This window comes from Myotis nattereri (assembly GCF_964212035.1).
Source record: "Myotis nattereri genome assembly, chromosome: 8".
Taxonomy (NCBI): domain Eukaryota; kingdom Metazoa; phylum Chordata; class Mammalia; order Chiroptera; family Vespertilionidae; genus Myotis; species Myotis nattereri.
In genome coordinates this window covers 64,171,431-64,188,351 of record NC_138083.1, presented here as the reverse complement: position 1 = coordinate 64,188,351, position 16,921 = coordinate 64,171,431, and the positions used below count along the sequence as shown (strand labels likewise).

Below are 16,921 nucleotides of genomic sequence, written 5' to 3'. Positions count from 1 at the left end.
AGCCCAGAAGCATGAGGAGGTACAGTGCTCTTGGGGGGCTGCAAGTCACCTGTGAGGCTGGACTGTGGGGTCCCAGAAAGAGGGGCAGGAGTTGAAGCTAGGAAGTCAGGAGCCACGCTGAGAAGGGCCTTACTCACCGCCCTCTTAGCGCAGCCTCAGGCCCTTCCTGTGTGTACCAGCGCATGCATGTGACACCCGCTCTTCAGCCTCCTGGCCATCTCCAGCCTCCCCCATTCCACCAGCTCCTCCAGACCTTCCTGCCCCCAACCCCCAACCTCCGCACTGTAGACCACAGTTCACAGAGAACTGGCCCTCAGTTCTCTGCCCTCTATGCTGGACAGTCTGCAATCTGCCTCCTCTGGTCCGAGCCCAAGCTCTCTGTGCTACTGGAGAAAGATCACAATCTTACAGATGATCGCACAGGGAATGACAGGTGTCCTGTTTCATTTAAGCCCTCAATGGAAACTTTACTTGCGCCTGGCTAGCATCCTCCCCCAACCTCCTCACTGACTCCCAACTTCTCCCACTGTCTTCACGCCTCCCTAGGTCAAAGGCTCTGCGGTGTAACGGTGGGTAACCACGTACTAATTGTATGACCCTGAGCAAGTTGCTTCACTTCTCTAAGACCCCGTCTCTGTAGAGTGGTTGAGTTGACCACAAATGGCTGTCAGCGCCTAGTATGGTATCAGATACAAAGCAAGTGTCCAAAACACAGTAGCTATTGTCCTGATCTAGACCCTGACCAAACTCCCTTCCCACCCTCTAGTCTCAGGCAACCACCCCACTCTTCTCCTTGGTCCCCACTCCACGGGTCTTCCCTTCTATAGTTTCTATTTCCTCCACCCACTGGTCATTTCAATCCCACATTCCACCCTTGATTATGCCAATGTCAAGTTTCTCAACTTTAAAACAACACAAAAACATCTCCCCCTTGACTCTGCACCTGTATGTGGATCCTTAGAGGAGCCCAAGACCTGAGCTGTTTCACCAATCTACCCATGCTCATCCCAAATGAATTAGGAGGGTTGATTTTTTTTCTTACTTGGGTTTTGCAGAAAACAAAGGAGAAATCACCCACCACTTAAATAGGCAAAGATTTATTCTTTTTAATTAAATGTTTGACAGAACAATGTTCTTATTCCATAGGACTGCTAAGAGAGATGGAAGCCCGCGCACTCTGTGCTGGGCAGGTCCCCCGTGTACCCAGGGCAGTTACCAGACGCAGCAATGTGCCGTGCACTCTGAGGAGCAGCCAAGACAGACAAGTATGCTCACGGCCAGGTGACACATGGACCTGACTCAGTGACACCCAGCAGTTGCTTTGCTGCTTCAGTTTTATGATTTCTGTTAGAGCTGGAAAGATGCCAGTCAAAGGGTGACTGGCCATAGGTTAAACCAAGCACAGGATACAGTCATTTCTCCAATAGCTATCAGGCAAAGGTGGGATGATAGAGTCTGCCATTGGTTAAACCTCTCACAGGAAGGCAACTCTGGACGGGTTCTTGTCACAGTAGGTGTGGGAACTAAGGAAAGATTTCCAAGGAATGGAGAATTCAGGAGCAAAAGTCATCCCTAACCTTTATCTTTGGCTGAAATGCCTCTTCTGCATGTTGTTGGCTTGAGAACCAGGGTCATTTCTCTCATTTCAGAAGCATTAAGGGAAAGGATGGATTAGGCATGCCATTCTCGAAGTTGATGGTGTTAAATGCCAACCTGTGTGTGTGTGAAGCATTGGAAAGATATCTTTCAGCTACTACACCCCCTTATAAGCACTGTGCATATTCTCCCTACTTCTCACCTAAAACTTAAAGGGAGAGTCCACGGTTGCTCTTCCCACTTTTTAAAAAATTTTTATTAATTTCAGAGAGGAATGGAGGGAGGGAGAGAGAGAGAGAGAGAGAGAGAGAGAGAGAGAGAGAGAGAGAAACATCAATGATGAGAGAGAATCATTGATCGGCTGCCTCCTGCATGCCTCACACTGGGGATCGAACCCGCAACCCAGGCATGTGCCCTTGACCAGAATCGAACCTGGGACCCTTCAGTCCGAAGGACCACTCTCTGTACACTGAGCCAAACCGGTTAGGGCTCTTCCCACTTTTTTACGCCTTATCTATTCCACAACACGCTGTAAGCGCTCCTGAAACTGCTCTCATTAGGGTCATCAGTAAACCATGACATTTTCTAGTCTAATGGGTACTGTCAGTCCTTCTCCTTCTAGACTTCTCTGCTACACTTAAACTCCTGAGCATTCTCTCCTTGAAACTCTGCCCCTTGGTTTCAATGACATGCAACCATCTGTCATATTCCTTCTCTCTCTCTGCTTTGCAGATTCCTCTTCCCCTGTGTTCTGTTTTCTCACTCGACACCTTCTCTCAAGTGAACTGACCAAGTTTCTTGGTTTCTATTAACTCCCAAACCTGTATCTCTATCTTATTTCTGTCCCAAGCTTCAGACCCATATGTCCCATGAAGTAGTCCCTAGGTCCCCACCTCAAACTCATCATGGCCAAAGCATCTTCTTCCTTAAGCAAATTCCTCTTCCAGGATTCACTCTCCAGGTACATGGCATCACCCAGGCACCCCAAGCTAGAGTAATCCCCTACCCTACACCCAGTCGGTCATCAAGTCCTTTGGAATTTACCTCTTACAGATTGTTTTAACCCATCCCTTCTTCCACGTCCTTTAAGAGATGATACGATTCAGCCAAAACCGGTTTGGCTCAGTGGATAGAGCGTTGGCCTGCGGACTGAGGGGTCCCGGGTTCGATTCCGGTCAAGGGCATGTGCCTGGGTTGCGGGCACATCCCCAGTGGGAGATGTGCAGGAGGCGGCTGATCGATGTTTCTCTTTCATCGATGTTTCTAACTCTCTGTCTCTCTCCCTTCCTCTCTGTAAAAAATCAATAAAATATATTAAAAAAAAAAGAGAGATGATATGATTTAACAGAGTTGGAGGCATAAGTTGGAAGACAAACAAACCTGGGTTCCAGACCTGACTCCCCTTCTGCACATTGCTTACTCTCGGCAAATGTCAGTATTATCATCTATGAAATGGGAATTCTAGTATTACACACCCTATCGGACTTGTGAGAATGAAATGAGAACATACATGAAGTCCTTAGTATAGTGACTTGTGGGCAGTAACAATAAATGTCAGCCCTTATCATTGTTGGTAGCATTGTTACCATCCCCACTGACCTCTGACTCAGTTCTCCTCCCTTCTGGGTGACTTTAACATGCTCCTATCTAGCAACTCAGAATGGTGCCACTGCCATGCCCAGGCAATTACTGCTTGTCCTATCAGCCTCTTCTATGTAGAACCTACTTCCAAAGCTTTGTTTGCTCACCCCCTGGAGTGCTCCTCACTCCTCCTGTAATTGCTCCCACATACCTCCATCATTACTCTCAGCACATTTTTTTATAATTACTGTACTTGTTTGTGTTTCTGTCTCTCCCACTAGAATAATACTTATTAAAGAGGCAGATTCCTAAGCTCCACGTCTCACTTTTGGAATTGACATCTCTGGGATAAAACCCAGAAATAGGCATTTTTAACGAGCCACCCACGCAGTTAGTAAGGTCCCTAAAGTTGGGGAAGCAATTCTGCTCTAGATTATGTAAACTCTTCAAGGATGGGGATTTAGCCTTCCTCATGGCTGTGTACCCAGGATCTATCCCAGTGCCTGGCAAACAGAAGCACTTGATAATTGCTTGTTCAGTGAGTCAAGACTGACTCCTAGGGAGTCATGAACATGGGAGCGGCTGGGTGGGGTTCCATCTGGTGTAACCACAGACAGAATCATCTAGTTGACGGTTCTGGGGAGCCCTATTGCTTTTGGAGGTCATCTTTGGGGTAAATTAAGAGGCCTTTCAACTAGTCCTACTTCTATTTCTTATCTATTTCGTTTCTATGTATTGAGATTCTGTGTCAAATTTTCATTTTTACAAGAGTCTGCTGCTAAAAATAAATATGTTTCAAAATAGATTTTTAATTTAGGGAGAAAGTCAATCTTCCAGCAGGTAAGAAGTTTTGAAGAACTTTTGAATCTGTTTCTTTCCCATTTGCCATGGACATTGCTTCAAAATCCCAGGACAATAACAAAAATTGGGCTCTGGTGTTTAATTGATCCCCAAATAGTGATGGTAAAGACTCAATTTACAGGTTCTTTACCCTGCCACGCTGGCAGAATGAGATGGTAGAAAGTCAGCAATTCTGAGCTTGTGCCACTAGCATCTAGATTTTCTGAGATCCTACGCATAGATTATTTGAATCCAAGGACATGTTCTCTAACTAAACTCAGAATTATCCTGAGCCTCAAAATAGTCAAGATGTACTAGCATATTATTAAAACAAAGTATATCTCTGTGGCCTTTTGCTTTCTATGGTATAAAGTCTATATAATTAATTCCTCTTTCAAACACAATTTCTGAAGTCTCTCCAATACATATTTTCAATTTTGCACCTTATTTCTGCTTCTGAGCACTTTAATTTTCTCCATTATAGCTTATGTAGTTTTTCATCAGAAACATAAGACACCATTTCCTTCCTAGCTTGCAAATCTTCTTTCCCCTGATGCCTTCTGGTATTACAGTAACGTACTCAAAAAATGGCTCATGACTAAGGGGTCTTGCGATAAACAAGAAGATATAATTGAGGAAAATCTCAGAACTTTATGATTTATGTATACTCTGTGGTCAACAATTTAAAAAATATTTGATCACTATCAAGTAGTAATTAGGAATATCCCAAATGTTCTGCTATTGGCATTCATAAAACTTGCATTGATGCACCTTGGTGTTGATGTCATAATGCATTCTTTATTCATTATCATCTAGAGGATATTAATCAGACATTGTGATTTTTTAAAAAGTATGTTTTTATTGATTTTTAGAGAGAGAGGAAGGAAGAGGGAAAGAGGTAGAAACATCAATGATAGGCTGCCTCCTACGCACCCTCTACTGGGGATGCAGCCTGCAACCCGGGCATATGCCCTGACCTGGAATTGAATCATGACCTCCTGGTTCATAGGTTGATGCTCAACCAGTGAGCCACACGGGCTGGGCAGACTGATTTTTTAGATTCTGTTACCTGAGGTACATTACTGGAACAGCATCACAAGCCCTGACCGTCACTGGAAAATGCCATGTCAGCCTCACCTTATAGAAAACAGGGCATCAGGATGTTAGACATGAACCAGGAACAATACCAACATTATTTAAAAAACAACAATACGCATATTAAGGTTTTGAAATGCACAATACTTGGTTGTCTTAGAAATTTATAGATCTCTCCTGCCACCTAGTGGGGAAACATCAAGCATAGTTCTGCATGTGCTGTCTCAAGGTCCAATCCCCATAACACTTGCAAATTGTTATTTTAAAAATATTATTTACTAAGTAATCTCTCTGCTAGGAAATGATCCTCTGAATGGCTACTGGCACATGTGTATAAATGTATCTATAAGAGTTTAATTGTAGCGTCAGAAATAGAAGTAAATTGAAAGCAGTCTGAACCACCTTGGTTAGGAATTGCTATACCTTTACCAAAGATTACAGTGGAGCTGATTAAAGAATGGGGGGCGGGGGGCGTTATATGTTATTAACATACCAAAATATATGTTAATCAAAAAAGCGAAGTGCATAAAGTAAAATTTTATTCCTGTAAAAATGTATTTAACACACTTGCAAATACATATGAACAGATATAGAGAAAAACAACTACTTAGAGATACCTTTAAGCAAGAGTAAGTGAGAGACTTACTCCCTTGCAACTTTATACACTGCTACATTGATGGGGAAAAAATGACCCCAGACTTTACTATCTATCTATATATTTAAATAATTACTTCTTTTTTTTAAAATAAATTTTATTGATTTTTTTACAGAGAGGAAGGGAGAGGGATAGAGAGTCAGAATCATCGATGAGAAGGCAGAGGGATAGAGAGTCAGAAACATCGATGAGAAGAAGCATTGATCAGCTGCCTCCTGCACACCCCCCACTGGAGATGTGCCCTCAACCAAGGCACATGCCCTTGACCAGAATCAAACCTGGGACCCTTCAGTCTGCAGGCCGATGCCTTATCCACTAGCCGAACTAGTTAGGGCTTCTTTCTTTTCTTAAAAAAAATATTTTTATTGATTTCAGAGAGGAAGGGAGAGGGAGAGAGAGTTAGAAACATCAATGATGAGAGAGAATCATTGATCTGCTGCTTCCCGCATGCCCCCTACTGGGGATCTAGCCCACAACATGGCCATGTGCCCTTGACCTGAATCGAACCTGGGACCCTTCAGTCCGCAGGCCAACGCTCCATCCACTGAGCCAAACCAGCTATGGCTAAACGTTTTATTTTTTCTTGATTAATAAAACTAATGTGTATTTACTATTGGATATTTGGAAAATATAAATAAGCATAAGATTATTTTTAAAATTTATAATTACAGCACTAAAATAGTCTCCTTTAATATTCTTAAATTTTATGATTTATTTGAATAGGTAATATGGTCACATGATTCAAAAAAGGTCAGCAATATGAAAAGTACATTCTGGGAAGTCTCAGATGATTCATGCCACCCTGCCTTCTGTAAGTAACCACTTTTATTAGCTTCTTGTATAGTCTATCAGCCATACCCTCAGCTCTTGGCAATCACTAATCAGCTTTATGTCTTTATGGCTTTGTCAATTTTGGGTAGTCCATATAAATGGATTCATACAATATGTGGTCCTTTGTGACTGGCTTCTTTTCATTTAACACAATGTTTTCAAAATTCATCCATGTTGTAGCATGTATCAGTACTTTATTCCTTTAAAAATATATATATTTTTTATTTTTTCACTCTAGCTGGTTTGGCTCAGTGGAGAGAACATCGGCCTATGGACTGAGGGGTCCTGGGTTCGATTCCGGTCAAGGGCATGTATCTTGGTTGCAGGTTTCCCAGCCCTGGTCAGGGTGCCTGCAGGAGGAAACCAATCAATATGTCTCTCTCACATAAATGTTTCTCTCTGTCTCTCCCTCTCCCTTCCACTCTCTCTAAAAATCAATGGAAATATATCCTCAGGTGAGGATTAACAAAAAAATTATTTTTCAATTACAGTTGATGTACAATAATATATTAATTTCAAGCGTACCACCCAGTGATTAGACATTTATATAACTTACAAAGTAATACCCCAATAAATCTACTACCCATCTGATACCATATGTAGTTATTACCATATTATTGACTATATTCCCTATATTGTGATTTATATCCCCCATGACTATTTTGTAACTATCAACTTGTATTGCTTAATCCATTGCTTTTTCGTGCATACCCAACCCCACAAGCCCCCCCACCTATCATCTGTCAACTGTCAAAATGTGCTCTGTATCTATGAGGCTGTCTCTGGTCTGCTTGTTTGTTTATTTTGTTTTCTTAGATTCCACATCTAGGTGAAATCATATGGTGTTTATCTTTCTCTGCCTGACTTATTTCGCTCAGCTCAATACCTTCTAGGTACATCCGTGTTGCTGCAGATGGCAAGATTTCATTCTTTCTTATGACCGAGTCATTTTCCATTGTATACAGGCACTGCTTCTTTATCCATATGTCTATTGGTGGACATATAGGTTGCTTCCAATCTTGGCAATTGTAAATACTGCTGCGATGAACATATGGATGCATGTCTTTTCAAACTAATGTTTCAGGTTTCTTGGGACAAATACCCAGAAGTGGAGTTGCTGGGTCCTTCTTTGTCTCTTGTTAGAGACTTTGTTTTAAAGTGCATTTTTTTTTTGTATAAGTGTTGGTACCCAGCTTTTTTTGTTATTGTTTCCATTTCAATGAAATATCTTTTTTTCCAGCCCTTTACTTTCAGTCTCTGTGTGTGTGTCTTTCAATCTGAAGTGAGTCTCTTGTAGACAGCATATGTAAAGGTCTTATTTTCTTATCCATTCGGCCACCATGTCTTTTGATCGAAGCATTTAATCCATTTGCATTGAAAGTAATTGTTGATAGAAAGTAATTGATAGATATTTCCATTTTATTATTCATATTTTTATTTTTTTCTTCTTTATTTTTCTTGTCTGTGAAGCTCTTAGTCTGTCTTTTAATTCTAAACGATAGCTTTGCTGGATAGAGTAATCTTGATTGTAGGTCCTTGCTTTTCATCATTTTGAATATTTTGTGCCAATCCCTTCTGTTCTGCACAGCTTCTGTTGAGAAATCAGCTGACAGTCCGATGGAGCGCCCTTGTAGGTAACTAACTGCTTTTCTTTTGCTGCTTTTAAGATTTTCTCTTTGTCTTTAAAATTAAAAATTATGTGTCTTGGTATGGGCCTCTTTGGGTTCATCTTATTTGGGACTCTCTGCATTTCCTGGACTTGCATGTCTATTTCCTTCACCTGGTTAGCAAAGTTTTCAGTCATTATTTTTTCAAATAGGTTTTCAATTCCTAGCTCTTTCTCTCTCTTCTTCTTCCAGCATCCCCATGATGTGAACGTTAGTACTCTTGAAGTTGTCCCAGAGGCTGTTTACACTATTCTCATTTTTTTTTTTTTCCGTTCTGATTGGATGTTTTCTGCTTTCTTATCTTCCAAATTTCTGATTTGATCCTCTGCTTCATCTACTCTACTGTTGATTCCCTGTAATGTATTTATTTCAGTTAGTGTATTCTTCATTTCTGAATGATTCTTTTTTATGTTTTCTATCTCCATTTTTGTTTCCTATTTCTTTGTTTACGTGCAATGTTTTCCCTCACCTAAACCAGTGAAACAGTTACAAAGCTTTTTAGTCATTTTAGGATACTGGTGGGCTTTCATTCCCCATCTGGCTCAATGTTTGTACCCACTATATTGGCTGGTAAAAAGGGCACTCATTGGTGTTGGGAAAGTGAGCAGGAAGCTGCATTTCAGGAAACAAAAATCCTAGTAGCACAGACACAGATCTGGTTTCCTCCTCGCTGAGGTACCCATGTCACTTGGATGGAGCTAGTTGGGGCCTATGACAAGCTCAACCAGGGAAAGCTGTCCTCCTTAGGTTCTGGTTCCAATTATAGAAGGGTGCTGAGACCTGTTATTCCTCCACTGCACAACAGGCTTTGGGATGGTATAAAACATCACAGCAAACAGAAGCTATCATTGCCCTCCTGGTGATAGTGCTAGCACAGATCGACCTCCCAGTTAAGGGTTCCAGAAGGGTTATTTGCAAGGCCTCCTTCAGCTGTTGCCTTCACCTTGCAAAACTGGCATGTATGGCTGGCCTGTGTGGCTCAATGGTTTATCCTCGACCTATGAACCAAGAGGTCACGGTTCAATTCCTGGTCAGGGTACATGCCTGGGTTGCGGGCTCGCTCCCCAGTGTAAGGCGTGCAGGAGGCAGCCAATCAATGAGTCTCTCTCATTATTGATGTTTCTATTTCCCCCTCTCCCTTCCTCACTGAAATCAATTTAAAAAAATATATTTTTAAAAAATGGCATGCATATTTGCAACAGCACAGTGCCCTTTCCACAAGTCCTTTGGGTAATGAGTTACATGTCATTTTGAGGCCAATGTATTACATGACCACTTCAGCCCTTACGGTAGAGCCCCCACACCAAAAAATGCCCTCATCGACAAGTTACAGTCACCATTCTTTTTTAAAAAAAATATATTTTATTGATTCTTTACAGAGAGGAAGGGAGAGGAAGAGGGATAGAGAGCTAGAAACATCGGTGAGAGAGAAACATCGATCAGCTGCCTCCTGCACACTCCCCACTGGAGATGTGCCCGCAACCAAGGTACATGCCCTTGACCGGAATCGAACTCGGGACCCTTCAGTCCGCAGGCCGACGCTCCATCCACTGAGCCAAACCGGTCAGGGCTACAATCGCCATTCTTAAAAATACATGGCACCGAGTGGGGTCTAGCCAAGGTAATCCTTGTGTAACAGCTGTGGGGCCATACGATCCCATACAACACTGCATGGTTTGAAAGAGGAGTACAGCAGAGTAGCCAGTGTACAGAACTAAGGGCCGTGTGACCGGTATTTACACATGAGCCATAGCCTATAGTCCCCTATGCAGACAATTGGGCTATATTTAAGGGTCTCACAACTTGGCTGGCACAATGAACATGTGACAGCTGGCAAGTACTAAAAAAGCCATTGGGGGTTGGGGGGAGTGCCACAGTGTGGAAGGAAACCTGAAAAATGTTACAGGAGCCAACTGCTAGTCTGACAGTTGATCATGTTTCTGCTGACCAGTTTGACTTGCCTCCCAGAAATGTGGAGGCTGATGTGCTATCAGAGATCAGGACACTGACTGCCTCACAAAAATCCAAACCAGCAGATTGGGTGCACAAACAGTGACCACCACAGTGCCTGGGAGGGAAGGCAAACAATTGCTCCTTCTGTTATACTGATACTAGAGGCCCAGTGCACGAAACTCATGTATGGGTAGGGTCCCTAGGCCTGGCCGGTGATCAGGGCCGATCTGTGGGGTGACCGGCGGGGCAATCGGGGGGCTCCCACTTGCACCCGCCTTGTCTGGCCTCCCACTTGCACCCGCCTTGTCTGGCCTGCGGCTTGCGTGCTGGGGGCAGCTCCTGCATTGAGCATCTGCCCCCTGGTAGTCAGTGTACATCACAGCGACCGGTAGTTCCGCCGTTAGGTCTATTTGCATATTAGGCTTATTATATAGGATGGTGGCAGTAGCAACCAATTGTCTGGTATGTTCTCACTTGTGCCCCTGCTGCACCCCTCCCCCACCAGGATATATATACAAAGCGGCCATTCTGGTACAAAATTGACAGGTCTCCACTGCCTGGAGAACTCACCCTATTCTCTAAAAATCATTTATCGTTTAAATGGTTCCTGATGGATCCAAGCTAGATGTCAGAGTCCCAACACTTTTTAGAAATATATATATTTTTATTGATTTCAGAGAGGAAGGGAGAGAGTGAGAGAGATAGAAACATCATTTATGAGAATCATTGATCAGTTGCCTCCCCCACAATACTGGGGATCGAACCCGCAACCTGGGACTCCAACCGGGACCTCCTGGTTCATAGGTCGAGTCTCAACCACTGAGCCATTATTATTGCAATTAGATTTGTGCTTCTTTGCATTGCTCTCCTAGAAGTTAAGGTACAGTGGGGCCTTGATGTATGTGTTTTGGCACCTCTAGAGACTAGAACGATGCCCATCACTGAGTAGGTGCTCAAAATATTTGACCGGTGAGAGAGTGAACGGCAAAAATGTTTAAGGTGGCTTTGCCTCCTAGCAGGTCTGAGGCCCCAGCAGCCTTCCCTACGCCCACCCCGCCGCTTCTGCTGGCCCCGCCCTCTCACTAAGGCCCGCCCTCCCACGCGCCCTTCGGTCCCGCCTCAGCCCCGCCCACCGCCTCCCAGGCTCCTCCCCTAGGCCCCGCCTCCAGCCCCGCCCTCCACTCTCCGTTCTCCGCTCTCCCTTCCGCTCCGCCCACCGCCCTCCGCGCGCCCTCCACGCTCTTCTTCTTAGGCCCCGCCTCCAGCTCTGGTTGATTGACGCTGCGGAGCGGCCGGAGCGGCCGGGACCGAGGGCCCGCCTTACGGCTGACGTCAGCGCGCCGGGGTCGGGAAAAGCGCGCTTCGGGAGCGTGGGCTTGCCCGATCGCGGCGGGCCCACTACGCTGTCCTGTGCTCTCAGTTCCGAGCGGTCCCCCGCAGGCCGGAGCCACCGGTCGCTGTCCGTCCGCGGCCGCAGAGCCGCGCCTGCGCAGCGCCCCCGGCCCGTGCGGGTTGCGCCGGCAGCCATGGCGCACCGCTGCCTGCTGCTGTGGGGCCGGGGCGGCTGCTGGCCCCGCGGCCTGCCTCCGCTGCTTGTGACTGGCGGCGGCGTGGGCCCCAACAAACAGGCCTACCTCCGGACGGTGAGTCGCGGGCGCCCTGCGCCCTCCGCCCCCAGCGGGGCCTGCTTCCGGGTCCGGAGAGCTGGGCGTCAAGGTCACCGGCCCGGGGCGCGCTCGTGGACCGCCAGGCGTCCGGAGCGCGTTCCTTGGTGAATGAGGCTGCGTGCGCTGCCGTGAGATACCTGGGCGCCCCGCGTTCCTGGTCGCGTGTCCCGCGGTTCTCGTGAGCACGCCCCTGCTTGTCTAAGTCTGGGTATCGTGTTGGAGCTTTGAAAACATGTATCTCCGATGGAATCAGATCTTTGTATCCGGGAACTTCAACAGATCATCTTCGAAGGTCCTGTGACTTCTTCATTCAGGGTGAACATGTGTTCCAGATATGGCAACTGAGAGCCAAAAGGTTAAGAGGAAACTACCTGTCATATCTTCGGCGTTGGTTGCCTTCGGTTTGCCTTTGATGACATTGGAAAAGGATGCATGTGTTGTGTGTGCGTTATGAGAGTCTGCACCTGAGCACGAAGTAATAACAGCACAGGTTTTGGAGTTAAGTTCGGTAACCTCCGAGCCTCCACGTTCCCATCTGCTGAGTGGGGCTGTTGCTGGCCTTCTGTGTCTAGCGCACGGTGCACGCCAGTGAATATTAACTATGGTTGTAGATAATGCTCCCTCTTCATTCCGTCCTCCGCAGAAGGTGGTTTCTCTTGGTGATAACCCGCAGAGGCAGGGCTGCGCTCGGACCAACTGGCAGCCATCTTGGTGCGGGGCCGGGGACCTGGCCCTGAGCGGGTCTGCCCGGGGCCAGCCCTAGCGTCTGGGCTCTTGACTTGTGTAGGGAAGATTTCACAGCGCGCGTCCAGGTGACTTTGAAGGTCCGTTCACGAACGCCCGGCATAGGAAACAAGGAAGGGCTTAGCATAGCAGAAGCAACAGGAGAGCCTGGGCAGGGGCTTGGGCTCACCAGGAAGTCCGAGAAAAGGGGGCCTTGGGACCAGAATCAGGGGTGAGCCTGGAGTGAGCTGCTGCGCCATTGCTCCCCTGGTTGCAAGTCTCCTGGGGTTCTTGGAGTTTAGGAGATGCGTGCCTGTGGGGATGCCTGTCCTGCGAGGGCAGGGGCGGGCTCAGGCATGCTCCCCACGCTGGGCCCTTTTTCTGGAGGCTTTTCTCTCTGGCCAGTGGGAAATTTAGGGCCGGTCTTGTCTCAGGAGGGTTTCAGCAGAATATTCATCAGTTTTCCAAGTGTATTCTTTCAGGGTGTGGTCTCTGCTGATTGGTCAGTGCTGGGGCGGGGCGGGGGTCAGTTCAGCTGGTCGTGGTTTTGCTGCTTTTCTGGACCTGGATTTGAAATAACGGAGGCTTAGATGTTATCTCTAGGGAGGCGACCTCTCTGTTTCTGGTTGTACATTGCTTAGCCACTGTGTTCAGGTTACCTGTCTCAGTTTCCCTGGTGCGCTTGTCCTGGCTTACCGGCCTGCCTCGGTCTGTGGCCAGTAGAGGTGCATGCAGCAAGCAGTGGAGGTCGGCTGTTTCAGCCACACAGGTTCCTGCTGTCGGTCAGTCCCTTGGGATCCCGCGTTGTCCTGGTTTACCGAGAGGTACACATACAGAGGGGAAAGAGCGGGTGGGGTAAGGCCCGGGAGTTAGCCTCTCCACGTAAAAGCGGGTATTGGCAGCACCTGTGTGGAGTTCAGGACCATCTAAACTTAGAGAATTTTTATGAGTTTATTTGAACCAAACTGATGACAGAAACAAAATCTCCAATGTTCAGGAGAATGGCAGTTTACAGTTTATTTTACACATTTAAAATTAAGGAGGGGACACAAGCTAGATTACATGAAGGTGGGGATTTGGTAACAGGATGGTTAACAGGATTATGTGTTCTCTTGAGGGTGGTTATGCTTCTAAGGGGTCTGAAAAAGAGGCGTTTCAGAAGTGTGTTAGATGCACAGAGCAATGGATAGGGCTGCTTAAAGGACAGATAAAACTTTTACTTGAAGTGATATGCCTGGGTGTGGCTGCCCACCATGACCTGCCCAGTTCAGAATTTAATGATCAGATCACCCCATAAGGTTACTTTCCTTTAGATTTATTACAGCTTTTCTTTTTCATCCACACCTGTGTTCATGGTTTTTACTCTTTGAAGCTCCCTCACCAGTCCTGGACTATCTTCATCTCTTTTCTACTCCATGCTGCCCTGCACTAGCCCTTTTTCAGTTTCTTGCATTGCATTCATTTCCCTATTTTGCTTTGCTGTAATTCCTTTCTTTTTGCCTCTCGAGATGAGTGGACTTAGATACAATGAGCAGGTAGGATCTGCCTTTTATTTTGCAGTTTTTGTGTCAGGAATCTTACCTAAAAGGCCTTTCTTTGGAGTAACACTATTGTCCTTGTGCATCACCCATGTTGAGGTATAAGGAAGTCCTCTGTGCTGACAGTGATAACTGCCAACCAGCATTGCTGTCACTCAAGAACAATATCAGTGTTTCTGTCCTGTTTTGCTGTGAAGAATTGTGTGTTAATTTGAAGTTAAATAAGCTCATTTTTTATGTTTTTTTAATTGACATTTTTCCTCATACCATAAACTTTATTATTTTAAAAATATATTTTATTGATTTTTTTACAGAGAGGAAGGGAGAGGGATAGAGAGTTAGAAACATTGATGAGCGAGAAACATCGATCAGCTGCCTCCTGCACACCCCCTACTGGGGATGTGCTGGCAACCAAGGTACATGCCCTTGACTGGAATCGAACCTGGGACCCTTTGGTCCGCAGGCCGACACTCTATCCACTGAGCCAAACCGGTCAGGGCAACTTTATTATTTTAAAGTGTGATTTTTGGCATATTCATAACCATCGCCACTGTCTTAATTTCAGAACATTTTCAACACCCCAAAAAGAAGTCCTGTAATCATTAGCAGTCACTCCCTATTTCTCCCCAATTATTCCTCCAGCCCAAGGCAGCTACTAATTTACATTCTCTATGGATTTACCTATTCTGGACATTTTATATAAATGGAATCATAATATGTGACTTTTTGTGTCTGGTTTCTTGAACTTAAGCATCATGTTTTTAAGGCTTATCTATGTGGTAGCATTTATTAGTACTTCGTTTCTTTTTATGGCTGAATAATATTCCATTGTATGAATATACCACTTTTTTTTTTTTTTAATCTTCATCTGGATATGTTTCCATTGATTTTAAAGAGAGGAAGTGGGGAGAGAGAGAGTGAGAGGGAGAGAGAAAGAAACATCTTTGTGAGAGAGAAACATTGAACCTGAAACCTAGGTCTGTGCCCTGACCAGGAATCAAGCCCATACATAACCTTTTGGTGTATGGGACGATGCTCCAATCATCTGAGCCACCTGGCCAGAGATACATTGAACATTTTGAGAATTCCGAACTTTTCCAAGTGGCTGCACTACTTTCCATTCCCACCAGCAGTGTATGAGGATTCCACTTTTCTCCACATCCTCACCACCCTTGCTATTGTCAGTCTTTTTGATGATTGCCACTCTAGTGAATGTGAAGTGGTTTTGTGATGCGTTACTTTTCTCATCAGACCACAAAGGAGGCTAACAATGATGAATGCTAATATAGATGAACTTCACTGTAAACATTCTCATCTGTATTTAAAAGCTTGTCCTCCCAAAAAATAGTGGTGAATTTTTACTTTGCAAAAGGATATTACTTGAACTTTTTCACTCTAAATTTGGATATATCCCCTCAATGTGCCTTACCTTTGATTGCTTTTAACTATGCAGCTAAAAATGTAATGGGAAGCTTCTATCAACTGTTACTAGTATAAGTATTATCAGTGATATTGGACTATAACTTTATCTTTGAATTAAGGTAAATTTAATATTATGTTTACAAGCAGCATTGTTATGTAATTTCAGATAAAGAATCTTTCAGTATTATAGACCCTACAAATTATTCAACATGAAACAGCAGGTTTTCTGTGTCCGAGTTTGTCTGTTTGAATGCTGCAAATTAAGTAAACAATACCCAAGAGAATGTGTTGGCAGAGATTGTAGTTGGGCTACAATTCTAACTTATGTGTGATTTTGAAGTATTCTTGTGTTCCGGATCATGATTTATGTCTATTGCTGGATAGAGTAGCACTGTGCCCTAGAAAGGGTCTTTCTCTGCTAATCTATAACTACCTGTTGAAGGGAGAAACATTTCATCCACTTTATATTAGGAAATGAAGCTCTTTAAAAAAATTCTTTAGTATAATTCATGTTTTCATATGTATTGTTGCAGCTTTATCGCTATGCTACAACTCAAGCAACGACCAGCAGAAATTCTCTTTTGACAGATGTAATTGCTGCTTATCAAAGATTCTGTTCTCGTCCTCCGAAAGGTAAACACTTCCCATGTGACCATAATGTTCTACCTTGTTAAAGAGCCATGCCCCAGTAGATGTTTATTACACAGGTGTATAGGTGGTGTTCCAGGTTGTCTTCCTTCTGTGACTCACCCCTGCATCCTCCTGCCTGATTGCAGTGATGAAAATGTGTCATCTTCACATGTGAAGATAATGAAATTGGCATGCACATGAGACTTCTTCCTTTTACACCCCTGGGTTGTGAACTGTATTTGACTAACTTACTCCTACATAAGAAATGTTATACTTTTAGCTTATGCCTGTTAATGATGTATCAGTGGCTTTAAAAATGAACACACATACACAAAACCTGATGACTTTTAGTTTGAGGATATGTATTTTTTTATCCTTTTCTAACAGGATTTGAAAAATACTTTCCTAATGGAAAAAATGGAAAAAAAGCTAGTGAACCTAAAGAAGTTACAGGAGAAAAAAAAGGTATCTTTTAAAAAGATTTATGTTTGACTTACCATTTTCCTCTAACACATGATGTTGGTGATAGTTTTCACTGAACAAGAGTGTTATCTTAAGGCTGTTCTGAAACTAGTAGGTTACAAGCACATACAGTATTACAGACCTGGTGTCTTATTTTACCTTTAATTTTCTTGTCATTTTTCAAGTTGAATTAATTTAAAGTCACCTTAGAGATATTGACTGATCAATATCAGTCATATTTAACGAATATATTTGGCATGT

The 16,921-nt window shown here is 44.4% G+C and overlaps 1 protein-coding gene across 3 annotated transcripts in view; it reads left to right on the top strand.

Moving 5' to 3' along the window:
* Positions 1 to 11,561: 11,561 nt before the first annotated feature.
* Positions 11,562 to 16,921, top strand: part of AFG3L2 (AFG3 like matrix AAA peptidase subunit 2) — a 43,374-nt gene continuing 38,014 nt past the window's right edge. The window contains exons 1-3 of one of the 3 annotated variants that reach the window (XM_081096874.1): positions 11,562 to 11,861; positions 16,102 to 16,201; positions 16,586 to 16,663. In XM_081096874.1, the coding sequence (XP_080953000.1) occupies positions 11,745 to 11,861; positions 16,102 to 16,201; positions 16,586 to 16,663 (295 nt within the window). In that variant the 5' untranslated portion in view covers positions 11,562 to 11,744. The remainder of the gene's footprint in view (positions 11,862 to 16,101; positions 16,202 to 16,585; positions 16,664 to 16,921) is intronic. The other 2 variants (XM_081096876.1, XM_081096875.1) reach the window with 2 other exon arrangements.